Source organism: Nothoprocta perdicaria, unplaced genomic scaffold, assembly GCF_003342845.1.
Source record: "Nothoprocta perdicaria isolate Ctin4 unplaced genomic scaffold, notPer1 scaffold_116, whole genome shotgun sequence".
In the NCBI taxonomy this organism is placed as follows: Eukaryota; Metazoa; Chordata; class Aves; order Tinamiformes; family Tinamidae; genus Nothoprocta; species Nothoprocta perdicaria.
The window spans coordinates 2464862-2484547 of record NW_020454272.1 but is presented as its reverse complement, the minus strand read 5'-3'; the positions used below and the strand labels follow the sequence as shown (position 1 = coordinate 2484547).

General features: G+C 48.8%; 7 protein-coding genes and 1 long non-coding RNA gene across 10 annotated transcripts; 4 read left to right on the top strand and 4 right to left on the bottom strand.

The window, feature by feature from the left end:
* Nucleotides 1–822: 822 nt before the first annotated feature.
* LOC112959489 (histone H2B 1/2/3/4/6) lies at nucleotides 823–1251 on the bottom strand. The gene has a single exon (XM_026053513.1). It carries the CDS (start codon nucleotides 1249–1251, stop codon nucleotides 871–873), a length of 381 nt encoding a protein of 126 aa, XP_025909298.1. The 3' UTR covers nucleotides 823–870.
* Nucleotides 1252–1595: 344 nt separating this feature from the next.
* LOC112959488 (histone H2A-IV) lies at nucleotides 1596–2221 on the top strand. The gene has a single exon (XM_026053512.1). The coding sequence runs from the start codon at nucleotides 1596–1598 to the stop codon at nucleotides 1983–1985; it is 390 nt and encodes a 129-aa protein (XP_025909297.1). The 3' UTR covers nucleotides 1986–2221.
* Nucleotides 2222–2261: 40 nt separating this feature from the next.
* On the bottom strand, nucleotides 2262–3733 carry LOC112959487 (histone H1.01). Its single transcript, XM_026053510.1, has one exon. It carries the CDS (start codon nucleotides 3711–3713, stop codon nucleotides 3054–3056), a length of 660 nt encoding a protein of 219 aa, XP_025909295.1. The 5' UTR covers nucleotides 3714–3733; the 3' UTR covers nucleotides 2262–3053.
* Nucleotides 3734–3872: 139 nt separating this feature from the next.
* Nucleotides 3873–10777, top strand: LOC112959507. 2 transcript variants are annotated; one of them, XR_003251628.1, is made up of 3 exons: nucleotides 3873–3952; nucleotides 8196–8281; nucleotides 9642–10777. It is a non-coding gene; the product is annotated as an uncharacterized LOC112959507 (long non-coding RNA). The 2 variants fall into 2 exon arrangements; XR_003251627.1 differs by having other exon boundaries at nucleotides 8196–8290.
* Nucleotides 10778–14646: 3869 nt separating this feature from the next.
* LOC112959451 (histone H4) lies at nucleotides 14647–15426 on the top strand. Its single transcript, XM_026053472.1, has one exon. The coding sequence runs from the start codon at nucleotides 14647–14649 to the stop codon at nucleotides 14956–14958; it is 312 nt and encodes a 103-aa protein (XP_025909257.1). The 3' UTR covers nucleotides 14959–15426.
* A 315-nt stretch (nucleotides 15427–15741) lies between these two features.
* Nucleotides 15742–16226, bottom strand: LOC112959449 (histone H2A type 2-C). 2 transcript variants are annotated; one of them, XM_026053471.1, is made up of 2 exons: nucleotides 16146–16226; nucleotides 15742–16040 (listed from the first exon to the last, which is right to left on the bottom strand). In XM_026053471.1, the coding sequence occupies exons 1-2, from the start codon at nucleotides 16224–16226 to the stop codon at nucleotides 15837–15839; spliced, it is 285 nt and encodes a 94-aa protein (XP_025909256.1). In that variant the 3' UTR covers nucleotides 15742–15836. The 2 variants fall into 2 exon arrangements, with proteins under 2 accessions (XP_025909256.1, XP_025909255.1); XM_026053470.1 differs by having other exon boundaries at nucleotides 15742–16226.
* Nucleotides 16227–17124: 898 nt separating this feature from the next.
* Nucleotides 17125–17535, bottom strand: LOC112959463 (histone H3). Its single transcript, XM_026053485.1, has one exon. The coding sequence runs from the start codon at nucleotides 17533–17535 to the stop codon at nucleotides 17125–17127; it is 411 nt and encodes a 136-aa protein (XP_025909270.1).
* Nucleotides 17536–18912: 1377 nt separating this feature from the next.
* On the top strand, nucleotides 18913–19397 carry LOC112959445 (histone H2A type 2-C). The gene has a single exon (XM_026053466.1). The coding sequence runs from the start codon at nucleotides 18913–18915 to the stop codon at nucleotides 19300–19302; it is 390 nt and encodes a 129-aa protein (XP_025909251.1). The 3' UTR covers nucleotides 19303–19397.
* The last annotated feature ends 289 nt before the right edge of the window (nucleotides 19398–19686 follow it).

Here is a 19686-nt window from a genome sequence, read left to right as displayed (position 1 = left end):
TCTCTGGTCTCCTGCGCAGGTTTAGTAATACAGACTGAGATAAAAGACTTTCACTAGATCAGCGTTTTGTGTCATGTAAAGAGGAATTGTTCTCATAGCAAAAATTACTTCAAAAGCCACATAAGTAGAATTAACAAAAATATTTCTAAAGAGAACACYTTAAATAATGACATCTATGCTCTATTATTACATGCTTTTCAAATATTGAGCAAATATGGCTGAAAAATAAATATTAACATTCTCTTATCTCTAGTAACAAATGAGATAAAACAGCTTTTTACAGTTTATAAAATATTCTACAATAAAGAGCATTTGTGGTTCCTTGCTTTACCTCTACTATAGAAAATAAGGAAACAAAAACACCTATCCTCAAAAGATAGTTATAGCTGTTACTTTGTAGGAAAAAAATATAAACATTCTTTCCTACAGACCCTAAAAAATCCATTTTATTTTTCTCTTTTACTTAGGCACAATAAAAATATTGAAACACAAGTATATTGATTGGGATGTAAGGTACCACACATACACACACTGCAAACTTAAAAATATAACCATAATATGACAACTTACTTCTGATATCAAGCAACTACATAGAATGAATATGCATGCACTCAATAATGTACAATTTTGATGTATAACTGGATGCTTAGTTTAGTTAGATTTAAACCTACAGTTGCAGTAAATTACATGTAAATTATTTCCTTGTATTTCACATGAGTAAATAGCAATGAGGGGAAAAAAAAAAAAAAAACTTTCCCTAAAAAATATGTTTTTTTCTTTTTTTCTCAGAGAGATCTTACAGCCCTTTCAGTGAAAAAGTGGGTGGCTCTTAAAAGAGCCTTTGGGTTAAAAGAGACGCTGCGGGACGCTCTACTTGGAGCTCGTGTACTTGGTGACSGCCTTGGTGCCCTCCGACACGGCGTGCTTGGCCAGCTCGCCRGGCAGCAGCAGCCGCACGGCCGTCTGGATCTCCCGCGACGTGATGGTGGAGCGCTTGTTGTAGTGCGCCAGGCGCGACGCCTCGCCGGCGATGCGCTCGAAGATGTCGTTCACGAACGAGTTCATGATGCCCATGGCCTTGGACGAGATGCCCGTGTCGGGGTGCACCTGCTTCAGCACCTTGTACACGTAGATTGAGTAGCTCTCCTTGCGGCTCTTCTTGCGCTTCTTGTCGCCTTTCTTCTGCGTCTTGGTCACCGCCTTCTTGGAGCCCTTCTTGGGCGCGGGCGCTGACTTAGCCGGCTCAGGCATGGCCACCAACCTCTCGCACCTCCCAGCACCGCRCAGCGAACAGCAGAGCAATGCGACACAATCGCCGCCGCCCTCCTCCCTTTATAGGCGCCCTATGCAAATGAACAGCATTCGGTCTGCGGGCTGCCATTGGCCCGCAGCGGGAGGGGCGTCACAAAGACCCTCTCGGCGCTGCGCACTGGTCGCCACCCGATCCGCTTTCCCATTGGCTGTCCGGACAAGCCCTTCCTCTCGGCCTATAGCGAGCGGCGCCGCGGGCCCTGGCTCGACAGTAGGCTAGCGACGCGAGTTGGCGGTTCCAGTCTTTGCGTACTGAACCGGGAAGCGGCTGCAGCAAAAGGAGAATGTCCGGCCGCGGGAAGCAGGGCGGGAAGGCGCGCGCCAAGGCCAAGTCGCGYTCGTCGCGGGCCGGGCTGCAGTTCCCCGTGGGCCGCGTGCACCGGCTGCTGCGCAAGGGCAACTACGCGGAGCGCGTGGGCGCCGGCGCGCCCGTCTACCTGGCGGCCGTGCTGGAGTACCTGACGGCCGAGATCCTGGAGCTGGCGGGCAACGCGGCGCGCGACAACAAGAAGACGCGCATCATCCCGCGCCACCTGCAGCTGGCCATCCGCAACGACGAGGAGCTCAACAAGCTGCTGGGCAAGGTGACGATCGCGCAGGGCGGCGTGCTGCCCAACATCCAGGCCGTGCTGCTGCCCAAGAAGACCGACAGCCACAAAGCCAAGGCCAAGTGAACACCACCTCAGGATTCTCTTTGCTATTCTTTGTTTGTTTGTTTTCTTCAGAGGAACATAATCCAAAGGCTCTTTTCAGAGCCATCCACAATGTTCATAAAAGAGCTTAGTTACCAATATTTTCTCAATTGAATATGAATTACTCAAGGCGGACTTTGTTTTTTATGTATATACACACTTTATTACCGGAAGTTCTGGGTTTGGGAAAATAGCATTGTTCTCTACTTTTGTCGTAAAAAGAAAACCGTGGCAGAATATAAAAAAAAAAAAAAAAAAGCAACAACACAACAAAAAAGTTGCTTCTGGTATGTGGTAATGACATATTCAGTTCTTGAACCAGACAGCACCGCAACAATGTGTTTCGGCTAGAGCTTCGCCTCCGCCCCCGCCCCTCTCCCTTCCCTCCTTTTCCGCCTTTCTCTTCCGTACGAGGCGGAATTTGCACGGAGATGCAAGGCGTGATCTTCGGGGAGGGAGGGTGCGGGGAGCAGGGGCAGCGGGCCGGGCTCTCCTCTGGCCAATCCTTGGTCAGGGCGGGCTTTTCCAATACCTCTTTGTTTTTCAAGAGGAACAAAAGGATAGGAGAGCCTAGGGACATTTCCCGATCAGTAAGGTTTTCCGCCCTCCACCCCTCCACCCCCGCCCGAATAGACAAAAACATTTAAGGGCTCCACCATAGAAATACAATGGCTCAGTAGTAGCGTGCCTGACAATTGCATTACTTTTGTTACAAAATATATTAAAAAGTTACATCCGATTTTTATCAAATCAATATTATAAAACCTTTCTTCTTGGTAAAGTCAAACCAATTACTCCATAATGATGTAAATACATACACTTCCCTAAAGCCGACGCACTATACCATACAAATAAGTCTTTTTTTTTTTTTTTTCAGTACTCGTAGAGAAAAAAAGATACGTTTAACCCCGGACGACTTACGAGTTATTGGATCCTTGCTGTAGGTTACTCTCCACTTTGGCGCCTCAGCTCCTTTAGGGATAGTGTGGGTGGCTCTTAAAAGAGCCGTTGGATAACAAAGTATGTAGAGCAGGACTCTTCCAGTATTATTTACTTCTTYTTGGGCGCTGCCTTCTTCGCCTTGGCCGCTTTAGGTTTGGTCGCCTTGGGCTTGGCAGCCTTGGGCTTCACCGCTTTCGCCTTGGCCGGGCTCTTTGCTGCTTTCTTGGGGCGTCCAGCCTTGGCCGCCTTCTTGGGACTCTTGGCCGCCTTCTTGGCCGCCGCAGCCGCCGGCTTCTTCGCTTTCTTGGGGCTCTTCTTCACCGCCGCCGCCTTCTTGGGCTTCTTGGCGGCGCTCGCGGGCTTCTTGGCCGCCGCCTTCTTGGGCTTGGCCGCCGCCGCGCGCTTCTTCGGCGCTTTCTCTTTCGTCTCGCCCGGCTTCTTGTTAAGCCGGAAAGAGCCGGAGGCGCCGGTGCCCTTGGTCTGCACCAGGGTGCCCTTGTTCACGAGGCTCTTGAGCCCCAGCTTGATGCGGCTGTTGTTCTTCTCCACGTCGTAGCCGCCGGCCGCCAGCGCCTTCTTGAGGGCGGCCAGAGAGAGCCCCTTGCGCTCCTTGGAGGCGGACACGGCCTTGGTGATGAGCTCGGTGACGCTGGGGCCCGAGGGCTTGCGGGCTTTGGAGCCGCCCGCCGCCTTCTTRGGCTTCTTGGCGGCCGCCTTGGCGCCGGGCGCGGGCGCATCGGGCGCGGCGGCGGGAGCGGTCTCGGACATCGCGGCAGGCGTCCTCTGCGGAGCAGGCGAACACAATTGGGCTGGCGCGGGTCAGATGCTCGTATTTTTAGCGAGGAGACGCGCGGTGATTGGTGCGTTGCAGAGCCCGCCCCGCGGCACGGCCGGGGAGCCCTTCGGTGTGCTCGATTTGTGTTTCTTTGGACTAACAAAAGTGTCTTTTCCTCCTAATTTCTACCACCAAATCGCTCCGTTTCCCCGGTGAGGGAAGAGAAGACAAGGTACTTGCGATCGGTAGAGTTTCTAGTCTCAGACACCCGAGCTGGGTTAAAAAAGAGGCGATAAATCCCGTGTGCTGCTGCCGGAGAGACCTCTGAGGAGAGAAACTTTTGTTTTTCCTTGCAAATTAAAGATTTCCTTTCGACTAAAATGTTACAGCAGCAACCAAATCTGATTCTGTAGAGGGTTTTCTTCTAATCAAAGTTGAAATCTTGCAATTTAAACTTATTTTGACAGTTTAAATTGAATTTGAAGAGGAGGAAGTAACACAAACTCCTCTTTCAGCTGTGAATATGGATTAAGAACCGGTTCCTTTGACCATGTGTTTTACCTCCTAAAACACTAAACTCTATCGAAATTGTGTATCATACAGCCTCCTATTACTCATACTATAGAGCCATAAACTATTTGTTAATATCTGGGAATTAATTAAGATGTGATTCTTTTATTTTGTCTTCATGGAATTTCAGCAGAAGAGATGCAAGCTTATCTTATTGCCCTAAGTGCTTTTTTTCCTTTTGTTTGTTTTTGCTGTGAATTTCTTTATCAATTATTAGCAAAATCAAGCAATCTGTTTCTCATCTGGGATTTTTATTTCAACTATAGTGCCAATTGACAAGTTAAATTACAGTACTGCAGTTTTGCAGAAGAAACTAACCTTGTTAACTACTGGTGATATTTACTGAAATGATATCTGTGTCTTTCCAGAATTTTAAGATCTAATACATCAGTTATGTAGCTATGCTCCTACTGTTTTCTGTAGTAATATCATAATTTAAAACCACATTCTTCTATTTTTTAATAATAGTTCACAGAGTAAATCTACACAAAGATTTACCTGCAGCCAGCTCTGATCCTTCCTACTTATAAAGTGTGTGTGTGTGTATAGATATATACATATATATATATTTAGCTTTTTATATGTACATGTGTGTAGCTTTTCCTTAAGCATTTTATGCACATCATATAATCAGGGAACCATTTTCAGGACAACAACTGGAGCTCTTTGTGAATGCCTGAGTTTAACTAGGTAGGCCACAGTGTGTTCCTAAAGAACCAGGAAGAATGCAATCAATATTGACATCTGGTTACAGATGATGCAATATGCTGTAGAGAAAGGAGCCCTGGAATAAAAATGTAATGAATCTTTACCTGAATGTGACCAAATTCCATTGTCTTTCCTTGTTACTTAAGAATTACATATTTTTCTATTCCAGCCTTGCCCTCCCAGTTTCTTTGACACCATGAGGCATAAATAAGTCCTGTAAACACAGGACTGAAATAGATCCTAGCAGTAATAATTTCAGATTGTAGGAATGCTCAGTTTTAGGTGCATTTTTAAGTGTATTTTTTTTTTAAATCTTATTGCCTCATTTAAAATTATTCTTTTTTATCAATTTTAAGGGTGTATATAATGTGAAAATCTTTTTAGTTACTGTGTAGTTTGGCTTCAGTGGATATGAAGCTGAGTAAAAAAATAAAACCAAAAAACTGCAAAGTTCACCTAGTGGGGAAAAATATAATACAGAAAGATGGAGAAAAAGGTGATCCTCAGCTCTGCAATACCTCCACAGTAAGATGATTGAGAGATGGGTTAATCAAATTGGAACACTTTAGGAAGTTGTTGAAGAATGTAGGTGTGAAATAGGTTACATGTAGGATTGAAGATATACTTTTATGAATCAGCAAACCAGAAAATAAAATAATAACAATAATATATTTATATCTATATCTACATATATATCTTTCATCCTATTTTAATTCCTAAATCCATTCACAGAACTTTCCAGATACTTCATTAAATACTGAAGTAGACTAATACCATTATGCGATGATATTTGGAAGCCATGGTACCCAGATACCATGGCTTCCTAGCACCTCAAATTGAAGAGGGACATAGAGATTACTAACATATCAACAACATGAAAATTATTCCTGCCAACTCTTATTATTTCAGGCTTAAAATAAAAATATTTCCATAATCCTCACTAAGGAGATGTAAATACTCCAACCCTCAGTTTTGGCTTCACAAAATGTCAATTAATGTTTGCTGGTGGCTGAAATTAGAGTGGCTGAAATGGCCACCATCCTTATTGCTTGTCTGGCTTTTCTCCTGGAGGCTGCTACACCTCCCCTTCCCCAGCAAGTGAGAGCTGCTAGCACATACAAAGCTACTAGCTTTAAATCTACAATAGCTACAACCAGCCATCTAAAATAAAGAAACTGCAAAAGCTCCCCCTCTCAAGCAGAAGCTCGCTCTTGTCCTTTCTTTGCATCAAAGGAAGAAAAAATACTTTGTCAGTGCAGAATTGCTGCTTGAAACCTATATGCTCTTTCCTGTATGGGAGAAATGTATGCAGGACCAAAATTTAGGAAAGTTAAGGTGAATTTTGGGACTTTTATCAAGGGACTGCCACACAGTCAGAGCAGACAGATTAGAAGAAAATGAAGAATATAAGGAAATGAAGAATTATTCAGGCAAAGAGCAAAATGTGATGGAGGATTTCAAAAACAGGATCAATGGCCATTTCAGTTCCAAGTGAGCAAGTATGTAAAGTGAATAACCATGTTTTACATGTGATATTGGGGAAAGACCCTAACAAAAAGGTCAGCACATAGACACTAGCAAGCAGTCTGACTTTCCAAATAAGGCAGTTGAAGGGAAGCAGACTACCATTCACTGGAGGAAGAAGATGACTTTAGGTTCTCCAGGGAACTTTTAAGAGGACATTGTTTTAATGACGATGACATTTGAATGAGTTCAGGACTCCTCAACTTGTGGGCAGCCCAGCAAGCCGCACTATGTCCAAACCTGCATAAGATCATTATCCAAACTCTGCAAGCCACTTCAATCCAGATACCCATCTCTGTTCATCTTCTGTTGTAATTTATTAAGACATCATGGTAAAAGCAGGGCGACATATGAACTCCAGCCGACGTGTGGCTGTGCACCTGAGGTATCAAACATTCCCATTTGCAGCTTAAGGCCTATCAGTACTTGTTCCCCAGAAAATGAGCTCCAGGTTATGTTTAGATACATTCCCAATAATGAGAGGTAACATTGCAGTTGTTCTTTTCAAGCAGTTTTCTTAGGAGGTATTAGCATGAGACCTGGATACACTGTCATGGGTAATGGGCTGTCCATTCGGACAGTGACAATGGGAGTCCAGTGGCTGGTCATTCTGAGACAGATGGAGGAGTTGGAGCTGACGACTCCTTTCCTTCCTCCCAGTAGAACTTCCAGAGAGATTTTTGTGAAGCATTTTACAAAGTTACTGTCCTGTGTGTATGTGCTCCTAGGGGCTAAAGTGTAAACACTCCCTGCAACAGGTTTTACACTCTTACAGCAGTGTTACACCCATGCTTTATTTGCCCTCATCCTTCATCCAACTTACAATGTAATAACCTTTGTGATCAAACCAGTCAGCACACCTAACAGCTTTTAAACCTTAGCTTAGCAATTTTAAAGTGGTACCAACCAAACTACACGCTCATTGCCATTCAGCAAGCTAGTCTCTGCCTACATAATACTAATGTTGCTGCTGATGCTTTTGGTAAGACTTTTAAGGTTAACAAGGCCACACAAGGACTGTTGAAGCCAGAGGGTGGCTAACCATCTGTAGTGCACAGCACATATAGGGTAGGGCCCTGTATGACTGTCATTGTAGACTCAGCCTCTTGGAATGCAGCACCCTCCTCCTTGTGCTCTTGGTTAATGGTTTGGGCACTTAGTGTAGCCTGCATTCATCATTACTGTGATGTGTCATTTTGGAAAATTAAATATATATATATATATATATATACATACACACACATCTAGTCCAAAACCAGATATATGACAATATTTAGGAGGCTGTGAAGGGTATCTTCCATGTGTCCTCCTCTATTCCACCCACACTGAATAACAATAAATAACATCAAGAAAGAATACTGCCACAGCTTCTCCATCAGCATTAAGGCCTGGCGGCTCAGACAGATGAGCAGCCCACACACAGCAATGCTGAGAAACTTGCTTTGCATCCAGTTATTCCTGCATACTTCCTGTCCTCCACCCTTTCTCAGTTTATGTGCTGGTGATCCCAGTTAACTCCATCATGTGCAGGACTAGTCTTGGTAGATAGCAACGTGATATATGCCCCTCACCCTAGATAGAGCCACATTTACCACTGTCGGGGCACAAAGGGCAGACATAGCCAATTCACAGCCCACTATGTGACTGGTCACCAGGTATATTTGTGTCTCCAGGTGACCCATTCTTGCTATCAAGCCACTGATGATGGCAGCTAAGCACCATGAAGGCTGGATGTCCACCATCCCTGAGAGCTCTGCAGGTGTGTGAGGTGTGTTCCCACTAAATGATGCTTCTTTGTCTGGTTTCCTTATTGCTGTGGGGGTGTTATCTGGCTCAGGTGTCTTCCAGAGCAGGAACAACACAAGGTAGTACAGGAGCCAACGCTGTTGCCTACCTCTCTTCCTACAGAAGAAAGCAAAAAGCTTTCAAAGAGGCATTCAGTGTGTGTAAGGGTGTTGAGCCATAGCATGTGTTGTTCATAGCTCAGGTTTGCCTTGTAGTTGTTGTGGCTACATGCAGCTGCATACATGTTCTGAGACAACACCACCCCTGTTTAGAAGGTAACTGAGCCTTACAGGAACACTGGAAGGGCTGGTTGGTCCCAGGATTTCCCTGTAATATATAAATAAGGCCTGTCATCCAGCACTTTTGTGATCAGAAGGTGTAAAAAGTCATCAGTTTGGCTTCACAGATTGATGAGGATATGTCTGTAGTGTAGAGTGTGGGTACGTTCAGGAAGAAAGCCTGGTCTTCTATTATTTCATATATTTTACTTGCAACTTGATTCATCTGAACTGCTCCCAGAAAGAAGAATTGGTATCCATGCAAATACCTTGGTATCCCTGACATAAATGTCTCTGGTTTTGACAATGAAAAAGCAATGAAGTTTTGGTTGATGGGTATGGGAAATAAGGACTAGAATAGCAAGCTTTGCTTGTGTGTGCTGTTTGCGCTCAAAACTTTGTAACTTCTTACATCTAATTGTTTGGTTAGTAAAATTAAAGCACAAGGCCTACACTGAACAGCTAATGAAGGTGATAAGCATGTGTCCAGATGTACAAAGATGGGAAGTAAAGAGAAACCATTTAGGATTTCAAATTTACCTGAACTGCAATAGGAGGTACCAGTGAAAATGGAAATTTCAGAGTCTTAAACTCCCAAGGGCAAAAAGGCTGTTGAAGAAAGAAACTGTTGATCACTAAAGTAATCTTTTGAGTAATTCTGGTATTAGTTGTGCAAATCTAGTGCATAATCATTTAAAAAAGCATCATCCTTGAACAAAACAAAAAACAAATATTGTATCAAAACACATAACTGGAGGTGAAAAGGTAATCCCCTTCCACTGGTTTTATTAATTGCTTTGAAGAAAGGATTTAGCAAACTAACTCCTAGGAGTTAGTTTGTGTGCAAAGAGAGCTTTTCAGGGATTACCTTTGTGAGCCGTGTCACTCAATAAAAACTGGAATATTTGTTTGCACTTGATACTGAGGAGGAAAAATTCTTACATATTAAAAAAAAACTCTATTTTTTTTTTCGTTTTACAATATGTGATTATTTTCTTAACATGACGGGTTTTTTTGAGAGCGGTCTTAACTTTTTTTCCACCTTTTTCTCCCTAGGTTGTTTCTACCAACTAGTTAAATCCTTTTCAGTGTTGAAACAGACACTCACTTGTGCTGGATTAGTTAATATCATGGGAAAGAGGGCACACAGGCTGCAAACCTTGAGCACAGCAGAGCATCCCTGTCCTGAATCTAGGGACATCCAGAGTGAGGAGAAGCAAATGACCAATACGTTCTGGGGAAACTTGGAGATTCTGCTGCCCCTTATACTGGATTCTGGATAGAGATTTAAGATCATAACATGGTAAGAACACTCTCAGTGATTTGCATCGAGCATCCATCTTGACCAACATTCTGTTCATGACAGTAGAACACTCTCAGTGATTTGCATCGAGCATCCATCTTGACCAACATTCTGTTCATGACAGTAGGCACTGAAAAAGAACATAACAACAAGGCAGTAACTGATACCACATCAAAATGATCCCTGAGCCCCTAATGACTGGTAGGCCAGCAACCCCCCTGTATCAGAATGGATATTTTTGAACAGAAGATCCGTGAATGCATTTCTCTCATCCTTGTTTATTGACTGCTTTCTTGGAGCATAGCACCTCTCCTTTCCCATGCTCTACCATATATCTTCATCTCAACACATGGAAAATTGGAGGAACAAAAAGAGTAGAGACAGGAGATGGGCAAATGAGTAATGAGCGTATATTTTACATAGAACAACAAGAAGGTCATCCGTATTCGTCTATATTCAGTCAAGTATGCTGTGTGTTTGTGTGCACACAAATGCGTATGTTACAGGACAGAACTGGAAAATATACTTTCAATAGAGCAGATGAAGTGGAACAAGATAACAGTCGGTATATGGGGGGAGTTGAAAATCCTTCATGCAGACAGGGAGTTGAAAATATATCTGAAGGTGAGGGATTGAGAAGGCATTTGACAGTACAGTGAAAAAGAAATCTGGAGTCTTCAGGGCCAAAGATATTGCTGGATAAAATATCTCAGCTGAAAGATGCTGGGAAAGATGACCTCATCATTATATTTTTAGATCATGTCATTCACACACATCTTCTTTCCTGGAGATGGAGTAGTTGAGGCAGCACCAAATGTGACAGCTAGTGAGACAAAGGCTTTCCACACTTCACAAAGACATTCCTGAGCCATTCATCTTGAAGAGCTCCCCTCTGCTTCTGCATGGAGGATGTGTGTATCAGGCCATGCTGATCACAGATACACTCCCTGTGATGAAATTATGCTAATCTTACAGCCCTGGTGGGCCTTGTGCTACTAAAAGGAGTGTTTGCAGATGACACCAAGCTGGGTGGCCGACACTCCGGAGGGCTGTGCTGCCATCCAGAGGGACCTGGACAGGCTGGAGAGTTGGGCAGAGAGGAACCTCATGAGGTTCAATAAGGACAAGTGCAGGGTCCTGCACCTGGGGAGGAATAACCCCAGGCATCAGTACAGATTAGGGGTTGACCTGCTGGAAAGCACCTCCACAGAGAGGGACCTGGGAGTCCTGGTTGACACTAAGTTAACCATGAGTGAGCAGTGTGCCCTCGTGGCCAGGAAGGCCAATGGGATCCTGGCCTGCATCAGGAGGAGTGTTGCCAGCAGGTCAAGGGAGGTGATTCTGCCCCTCTACTCAGCTCTGGTGAGGCCGCACCTGGAGTACTGTGTTCAGTTCTGGGCACCCCAGTATAGGAGGGACGTGGAGCTTCTGGAGAGGGTCCAGAGAAGGGCAACCAGGATGATTAAGGGAATGGAACATCTCTCGTATGAGGAGAGGCTGAGTGAGCTGGGCCTGTTTTCTCTGGAGAAGAGAAGGCTGAGAGGGGATATGATTAATATGTATAAGTTCAGGAAGGGAGAATGCAGGGAGGAAGGGGACAAGCTGTTTTCACTGGTGGCCAGCAATAGGACGAGGGGTAATGGCCACAAGCTGAAGCATAAGAAGTTCCGTCTCCAGGTGAGGAGGAACTTCTTTACTGTGAGGGTGACAGAGCAGTGGAACAGGCTGCCCAGGGAGGTTGTGGAGTCTCCTACTCTGGAGGTCTTCAAAACCCGCCTGGATGCCACCCTGTGCCACATGCTGTAGGTGTGCCTGCTTGAGCAGGAAGGTTGGACTAGATGATCTGTAGAGGTCCCTTCCAACCTTAAATATTCTGTGAATCTGTTATGAGAATAGCTGGAATACCAGGAACTGAGGTATAGCATAGCTGCTTGCTTTTCAAAGTCACAGTGTTGAACCATAGCTGCAAAGATAGTGTTGTCACAGGCAATATGCACCGATGAAAGGGAAACATAATACATGAAAGAAATAAGGCCTATCCACCCGGAATGATATCAGGTCTTTGAATGCATAGGGATATCATGTACACAAGTGAAGTATCTGATTTTGTTGTGCACTTGTATATAGCTAATTTTAGTCCGGTTAACAACAGTGGTCTGAATGGATATGATTTTAGAGTGTGACCAAGGCATATGGGAGTTGATATGAAACAACATTTTAGAGTCAGGATAGAAAATAAAGTTTTTTCTCTGAATCTGTGCTGGTGAAACCCATGGCACAGTCTGAGAGTCCTTCACAGTGAACTTCCAGGGAAGTGCTATTGTTCAGAAGTGGGTTGCTTGATGTTCTTGTTAGCACAGGGCCTTGGAAATGACTTTCCACATCTTCAATTTAGCAGCCATTTCTCAGTGCTGCTACCACTGAGTTCCTTTGACATAGCCTCAGAACTACRGAGACATGGCTGGTACGACCTTCGCAGCAGCAATATTCAACAAGTCATGCATGCTGTAGGTGTTTTGGAGAGTGGCTAGTTTGAGTCTTTAAGAAAAATGGATCGAGTCTGACTCTTCAGTTATAAGGTATTTCTTCCCCATCTGGATTTTTTTTGTTGTCTCTTATTTGCACCTGATGTTCTTTTATAGACTCCTCTGTGTCAGTATTTTGTAACAAAGCCACTGATATAGGGGAAAAAAAAAACTGTGATATAGACCTGTGATATGAGAGGAAAAAAAAAAGCAATAGAAGGCTTTGTTGAGCATACAGCAAATGGTGGTGGGACAGATGGCAGTCTCACAGCTGGCACTGTGGTCTTCACAGGGTATTGCGAATACAATATGCTAGAGTACCTGGAGCCTAGGAATAGAGTCACTTAGTAGGTGGTCATCTCCAGTTCCAGGTTGCTGTGTGCACAGGACGTCAGTGAGCTACTGGTACATTGAGGATACTGCCTCACTCAGTGATACTCCAGGGAGTTACTGAGATATGTGTTGTGTGCTACATTCACTTATGAAGTGAGGAAAACCCTGTGGCTGGATTTCAAGATTTGCAGGAACACCAAACCCAAACTGTCATTACTAGGTAGACTAATTGAAGCATGGTAAATATTTAGACAGATTTTGGACCAACTATCCTATCGTAGAAAAGTATAGCTAGTTATTATTAGTACTAATAAAATTTCACAATCTATACAGATTAATTTTAAATTTCATCTTGGTTACATGTACATGAAAACATACTGCTTTCACACAATTCATTGTCATACACCCACTTGCCATCTTCCTGGCTTAGCAAGTGCTGCATTTGTAAAACAGGTCATGTAAAAGAAGAATGAGAGAAAGTATAATCSATTACACAATTCACATAGGTCAACATATGCAGCTATTTGTTGCAATAAAAATATAATGCATCCTTGGAAGACATAAGAGTAATGTCCCATAATTACATTAATAATAAACCTAATCTTGAAGTCTTTTGGCAAAACACAGCATGGGGAAAGTTGACCTCTGGAAATGTTATTAGTGAGGCATGAAAACTGGCTTTCAATACATACTTCTACACAAAGAAGACCTTGCTGGAGATGAGACTCCACCAGAAGTATCTTCATCTATTTGTGGGATTTTGAAAATTAAGTATAAAAAGCTATCCAGATGCTTTCAAAATTACTTCTGCTGGATGACAAAAATAGTAAAATATTTGATAAAAGCAAAAATGAAGTGGAAAGATAACACAGTAAGTAAACTAAATAATGGTGAATGAGAATGTAATGATTAATGTGATGCATATAATCTTAATTTGAAAGTAAAAATCATAAGTCCAAAACAAAGAAATGCCAGCAATTAATAGTAAGATAAGAATAATTAGAAAGTAATATACCTAAGAAATAAAGACAATACCTTATAGTGTATATGCCTATATTTGAGCAGAATACATCTGGATGTTTAAGTGCATAGTAGAAGAAAGTATTAATAAAATAATAATAATAATCATCATCATCACAACAGTTCAGGGAAATGGGAGGCCTACTCTTCATCAGTTACTATACTATTGTGACTGAAAAGAAAATAAAAAAAAACATATTTTCAAAATAAGAGTASAACATGAAAAACAAAAGTGTGAAAAGCTGTTTGGAGGTGTATGAAATGCAGAACAAAGGGGGAAGGAGAGAGCAGCGGCTCCCTGAAGCACTTGCTGGCCTCGCTCCCCCTGTGCAGGCAGAAGCTCCGCGCCGGCCTCCCCGCCCGCTGTGCGGAGGCAGCGGCCCCCCCATCTCCGAGCGCAGGGACGCGCTGGTGCCGCAGCCCCCTCGGGGCGCCGCCACCGCCGCTGCGGGAGCCGAGCACGGAGCGGCCGCGGCCCGAGCGAGCGAGCGACAGGGGCCAGGACGGGCTCGGGGGGAAAAGGCGGCGAGGGCCGAGCGGCGTCTCCGGCGGCGCAGGACGGGACGGCGCTTGATTAGGGAGGCAGCAGCAAAGGCGAGCGGGGTGCGGGGGAAGCGCCCCGCCCCACGGAGGCGGAGAGAGAGGCCATTCCCGGCGCCCCCCCTCCCCCCCCGCCACTAGCCCCTGCCCGCGGCCGAGCCCCGCGCCGCCGGGAGCGCGCGTCGGGTGCCGGGCGGGGTGAGAGGCGGGGCGGGAGGGCAGGCACCGCCTTCCCGGCGGCGGAGCCGCCCCTGCTCTCAATCAGGTCGGACCGGCGGCCATAAAGACCGCGGCGCGGGCGGCAGCGGCTCAGGGCTCGGCTCGGTCAGGGTGTGGCGAGATGTCTGGCAGGGGTAAAGGCGGCAAGGGGCTCGGCAAGGGCGGCGCCAAGCGGCACCGCAAGGTGCTGCGCGACAACATCCAGGGCATCACCAAGCCGGCCATCCGGCGGCTGGCGCGGCGCGGCGGCGTGAAGCGCATCTCGGGGCTCATCTACGAGGAGACGCGCGGCGTRCTCAAGGTYTTCCTGGAGAACGTGATCCGCGACGCCGTCACCTACACGGAGCACGCCAAGCGCAAGACGGTCACGGCCATGGACGTGGTGTACGCGCTCAAGCGCCAGGGACGCACCCTCTACGGCTTCGGCGGCTAAAGCGCCCATTGCTTGTGTGTAACGAACGACCCGCGAACCCAAAGGCTCTTTTAAGAGCCACCCACTCTTTCTCAGAAAGGGCTGTGTCGSGCCTCCCCTTCTAGCGAGGCTCAGCGTGTTATCCGCAGTGTCGTCCTTTTATTAACTCCTTCATTGCCTGTCCGTTCTCGCCTGTATACGCTGCTCTCCTCCCCCACCCTGGAAAGGGCGCCATGCTGTGAGCTGCAGCTTTGAACTCGGCGGCAGCTGCCTTTGCTTGTCGGCTCTTAGCCTTTACGCGCCCACTGTCAGCTTTTGGCAGACCTTGGCGCTGTTCTTCTCTCGCCTCACGAAGGCGCAAAGCAGCTGCGCTCTCCCAGCGGTGCCGCTTTGCTGAGCGGGGAGGGGTGGTAGGAACATCCGTTATTGCGTAGCGCCCACAGGAACCCCGCTCTCGCTGCGCGCCCAGGGCGGCCGCTCCCCGCAGCGGCGAGAGAGCCCCCCGCGAGCGCGCGCGCGCGCTCTTTCGAAAAGCCCGCGCTGGGCAGCGATTGGCTCGCGGCCTTTTCCGCGCCCCGCTCCCTACCGGGACTCCCGCTGCCGCCCGCCCGCGCGCCGGGAAAGACAGCGTTCCGCCCGTTGGCGGCGGCGTGAGGAAGCGCAACAAGGCCGGGAGCTCCCCGCGGACACCAGAGCCCCAACACCTTACTACCGTCCTAGGACAAGCAAAGAAAGAAAGAGGCACCCGCCAAAACAGGCTGTACCACGCCGCAAACATACGCGTCCCTCCCCCAAAGCCCATCTAGCAGCGCATCAAGCTCCTTCTCGAATCCGTGGGTGGCTCTGAAAAGAGCCTTTGGGTTTCGCGTCTCTGCTCGGGGCCCTCCTCTGGCGTCCGTTTACTTGCTCTTGGCCTTRTGRCTCTCGGTCTTCTTGGGCAGCAGCACGGCCTGGATGTTGGGCAGCACGCCGCCCTGCGCGATCGTCACCTTGCCCAGCAGCTTGTTGAGCTCCTCGTCGTTGCGGATGGCCAGCTGCAGGTGGCGCGGGATGATGCGCGTCTTCTTGTTGTCGCGCGCCGCGTTGCCCGCCAGCTCCAGRATCTCGGCCGTCAGGTACTCCAGCACGGCCGCCAGGTASACGGGCGCGCCGGCGCCCACGCGCTCCGCGTAGTTGCCCTTGCGCAGCAGCCGGTGCACGCGGCCCACGGGGAACTGCAGCCCGGCCCGCGACGAACGCGACTTGGCCTTGGCGCGCGCCTTCCCGCCCTGCTTCCCGCGGCCGGACATGCTGCTGCTGCTGCTGCTCTTGCTGCTGCCACTCGCTCAACGCCGAAACAGCCTCCTCCCGCACACACGCTGCCTTTGCCGCCGCCCTGAAGCCCGGCCTTATATCCCTTCTCCTCGGCGTGGCCCCGCGCCTCCCGATAGGCCCACGCGCCGCCCGGGGCGCGCGCAGCCAATGGCGAGACGGATCCCGCCCCTCGCCAATCGCCGACGCCGCACCCGACGCCCCGCCCCGCGCCCTCCCGCCGCGGGCGGCTGAGCGGCCCCGGCCCGGCGGAAGCCCCGGAGCAGCGCGGGACGGCGGGGAAGGAGCCGGGGCGGGGGGCGGGCAGTCGCGGGGAAGGAGGGCGCTGCCGGAGCGTGGGCTGCGCGGGAGTCCCGCAGGAGCGTGTGGGGGAGCGAGGCGGGAGCAGGGGAGGGGGGTCGAGCCGGGAGGGCGGCAAAATCCGCCCCGCTTGTTCTCTCCTCGCTCTTTTGCCGCGCAAGATTTCACCCCCTCGTTCCAGTGCACTGCCGGGACACCAGCCAGGACCTCTTGAAACTCTCCCTTTGTTGCAATAAATCAGCAAAGGAAATACACTGCTTCAGAGCAGCACTGTATTGTCACATATCTCTCCCCTGCCTTTTCCAATCTGCCTTTGCAGCTTTAATGTCAGCTCACACTGAGTGTAAGCTTTTTTGTTGGTGTTTTTCTTTTTTTTTTGATCTCTTGTAGTGATGTTTGTTAAATTCACAAATTATGTTACATTAATATATTAATAAAAGAAAATATCAATTTAATGTAAGTTTGTAATTTTCTCAGTCACTGTGCTAACAGCTCCTTTTATTTGTACATGTAGTGGCTCTTAAAAGAGCCTTTTTGTTGTTCGGTATTGAAGACTAAACAGCGTTTTAAGGCACGTTACGCTCGTTCTCCGCGGATGCGGCGCGCCAGCTGGATGTCCTTGGGCATGATGGTGACGCGCTTGGCGTGGATGGCGCACAGGTTGGTGTCCTCGAAGAGCCCCACCAGGTAGGCCTCGCTCGCCTCCTGCAGCGCCATCACGGCCGAGCTCTGGAAGCGCAGGTCCGTCTTGAAGTCCTGCGCGATCTCGCGCACCAGCCGCTGGAAGGGCAGCTTGCGGATCAGCAGCTCCGTCGACTTCTGGTAGCGCCGGATCTCGCGCAGCGCCACCGTGCCGGGCCGGTAGCGGTGCGGCTTCTTCACGCCGCCCGTGGCCGGCGCGCTCTTGCGGGCCGCCTTGGTGGCCAGCTGCTTGCGCGGCGCCTTCCCGCCCGTCGACTTACGCGCCGTCTGCTTCGTGCGCGCCATCGCTGCAAGTAACTTAACCCCCCAAAGAAAAGAACTGATCACGCSCTACCGCCAGAGCAGAGGTATTTATAGCGGCGTTCCCTTTCCTGATAGGCGGAAAGCTCTAGGACGAATTTCATTGGCCGATTCAAAGTTTAAAAATACCGCCTTTATCGAGTAGCTCTTTCTTAAGCGCTTTTGTTGTCCCAGCAGGCCAGGGGGTGGGGACTATACTTTCAAGATTCATGAAACTGCTTTTTTTTTTTTTTTTTAATATAGGCTTTCTTATTTTTTTTTTCATTGAATATCGACGGTATACATGCTTTATTTTTCATTTATTCTCAATTCTTGTGTCCCCTTGTTTTTATTTTTTCCTATTAATTTTACTTTTTTTTATTTACTAAACCGCATTACAGAATGTGCAAGACTTAACACACAAGATCGTAAACGATATTGGAAGTACTGTAATGTGTTGGTASACAAGTCTAAAAAGAAAAAATTCTAAGAGAAACACCGGAAAACGCAGTGGCCAAGTGCTGCAAATAAGACAATGAGTAGTACCACCGTTTACTTTTCAAGAATAGATCCATTACAAGGACATATTAGAAAAGAGGAAAGAAGATAAATAAGCGTAAGCAGGTTTTGTTGACCGTTTGCTTGACTTTTTTATTTTTGATATTTTTTCCTATATAAGACAAAGGAGTAGAAACCAGTATTATAAAAAAAATGTACGGACATGGTAAAGTTTAATGATAGACTGGAAAAAGGAGGCTAGATATGTTCCAAGACTGTGCTGCTCTGAGGCAGTCTATTTGCTTTGCTGATTTATTGCATCAAAGAAGTTGGGAGGGATTCAAGAGGTCGGGATCCTGGCTGGTGTCCCGGCAGTGCACTGGAACGAGGGGGTGAAATCTTGCGCGGCAAAAGAGCGAGGAGAGAACAAGCGGGGCGGATTTTGCCGCCCTCCCGGCTCGACCCCCCTCCCCTGCTCCCGCCTCGCTCCCCCACACGCTCCTGCGGGACTCCCGCGCAGCCCACGCTCCGGCAGCGCCCTCCTTCCCCGCGACTGCCCGCCCCCCGCCCCGGCTCCTTCCCCGCCGTCCCGCGCTGCTCCGGGGCTTCCGCCGGGCCGGGGCCGCTCAGCCGCCCGCGGCGGGAGGGCGCGGGGCGGGGCGTCGGGTGCGGCGTCGGCGATTGGCGAGGGGCGGGATCCGTCTCGCCATTGGCTGCGCGCGCCCCGGGCGGCGCGTGGGCCTATCGGGAGGCGCGGGGCCACGCCGAGGAGAAGGGATATAAGGCCGGGCTTCAGGGCGGCGGCAAAGGCAGCGTGTGTGCGGGAGGAGGCTGTTTCGGCGTTGAGCGAGTGGCAGCAGCAAGAGCAGCAGCAGCAGCAGCAGCATGTCCGGCCGCGGGAAGCAGGGCGGGAAGGCGCGCGCCAAGGCCAAGTCGCGCTCGTCGCGGGCCGGGCTGCAGTTCCCCGTGGGCCGCGTGCACCGGCTGCTGCGCAAGGGCAACTACGCGGAGCGCGTGGGCGCCGGCGCGCCCGTSTACCTGGCGGCCGTGCTGGAGTACCTGACGGCCGAGATCCTGGAGCTGGCGGGCAACGCGGCGCGCGACAACAAGAAGACGCGCATCATCCCGCGCCACCTGCAGCTGGCCATCCGCAACGACGAGGAGCTYAACAAGCTGCTGGGCAAGGTGACGATCGCGCAGGGCGGCGTGCTGCCCAACATCCAGGCCGTGCTGCTGCCCAAGAAGACCGAGAGYCAYAAGGCCAAGAGCAAGTAAACGGACGCCAGAGGAGGGCCCCGAGCAGAGACGCGAAACCCAAAGGCTCTTTTCAGAGCCACCCACGGATTCGAGAAGGAGCTTGATGCGCTGCTAGATGGGCTTTGGGGGAGGGACGCGTATGTTTGCGGCGTGGTACAGCCTGTTTTGGCGGGTGCCTCTTTCTTTCTTTGCTTGTCCTAGGACGGTAGTAAGGTTGTTGGGGCTCTGGTGTCCGCGGGGAGCTCCCGGCCTTGTTGCGCTTCCTCACGCCGCCGCCAACGGGCGGAACGCTGTCTTTCCCGGCGGGCGGGCGGGCGGGCGGCAGCGGGAGTCCCGGTAGGGAGCGGGGCGCGGAAAAGGCCGCGAGCCAATCGCTGCCCAGCGCGGGCTTTTCGAAAGAGC

Bases quoted from the DNA above. Each gene is read 5' to 3' on its own strand.
- LOC112959463 (XM_026053485.1), bottom strand. From the start codon at position 17,535: ATGGCGCGCACGAAGCAGACGGCGCGTAAGTCGACGGGCGGGAAGGCG.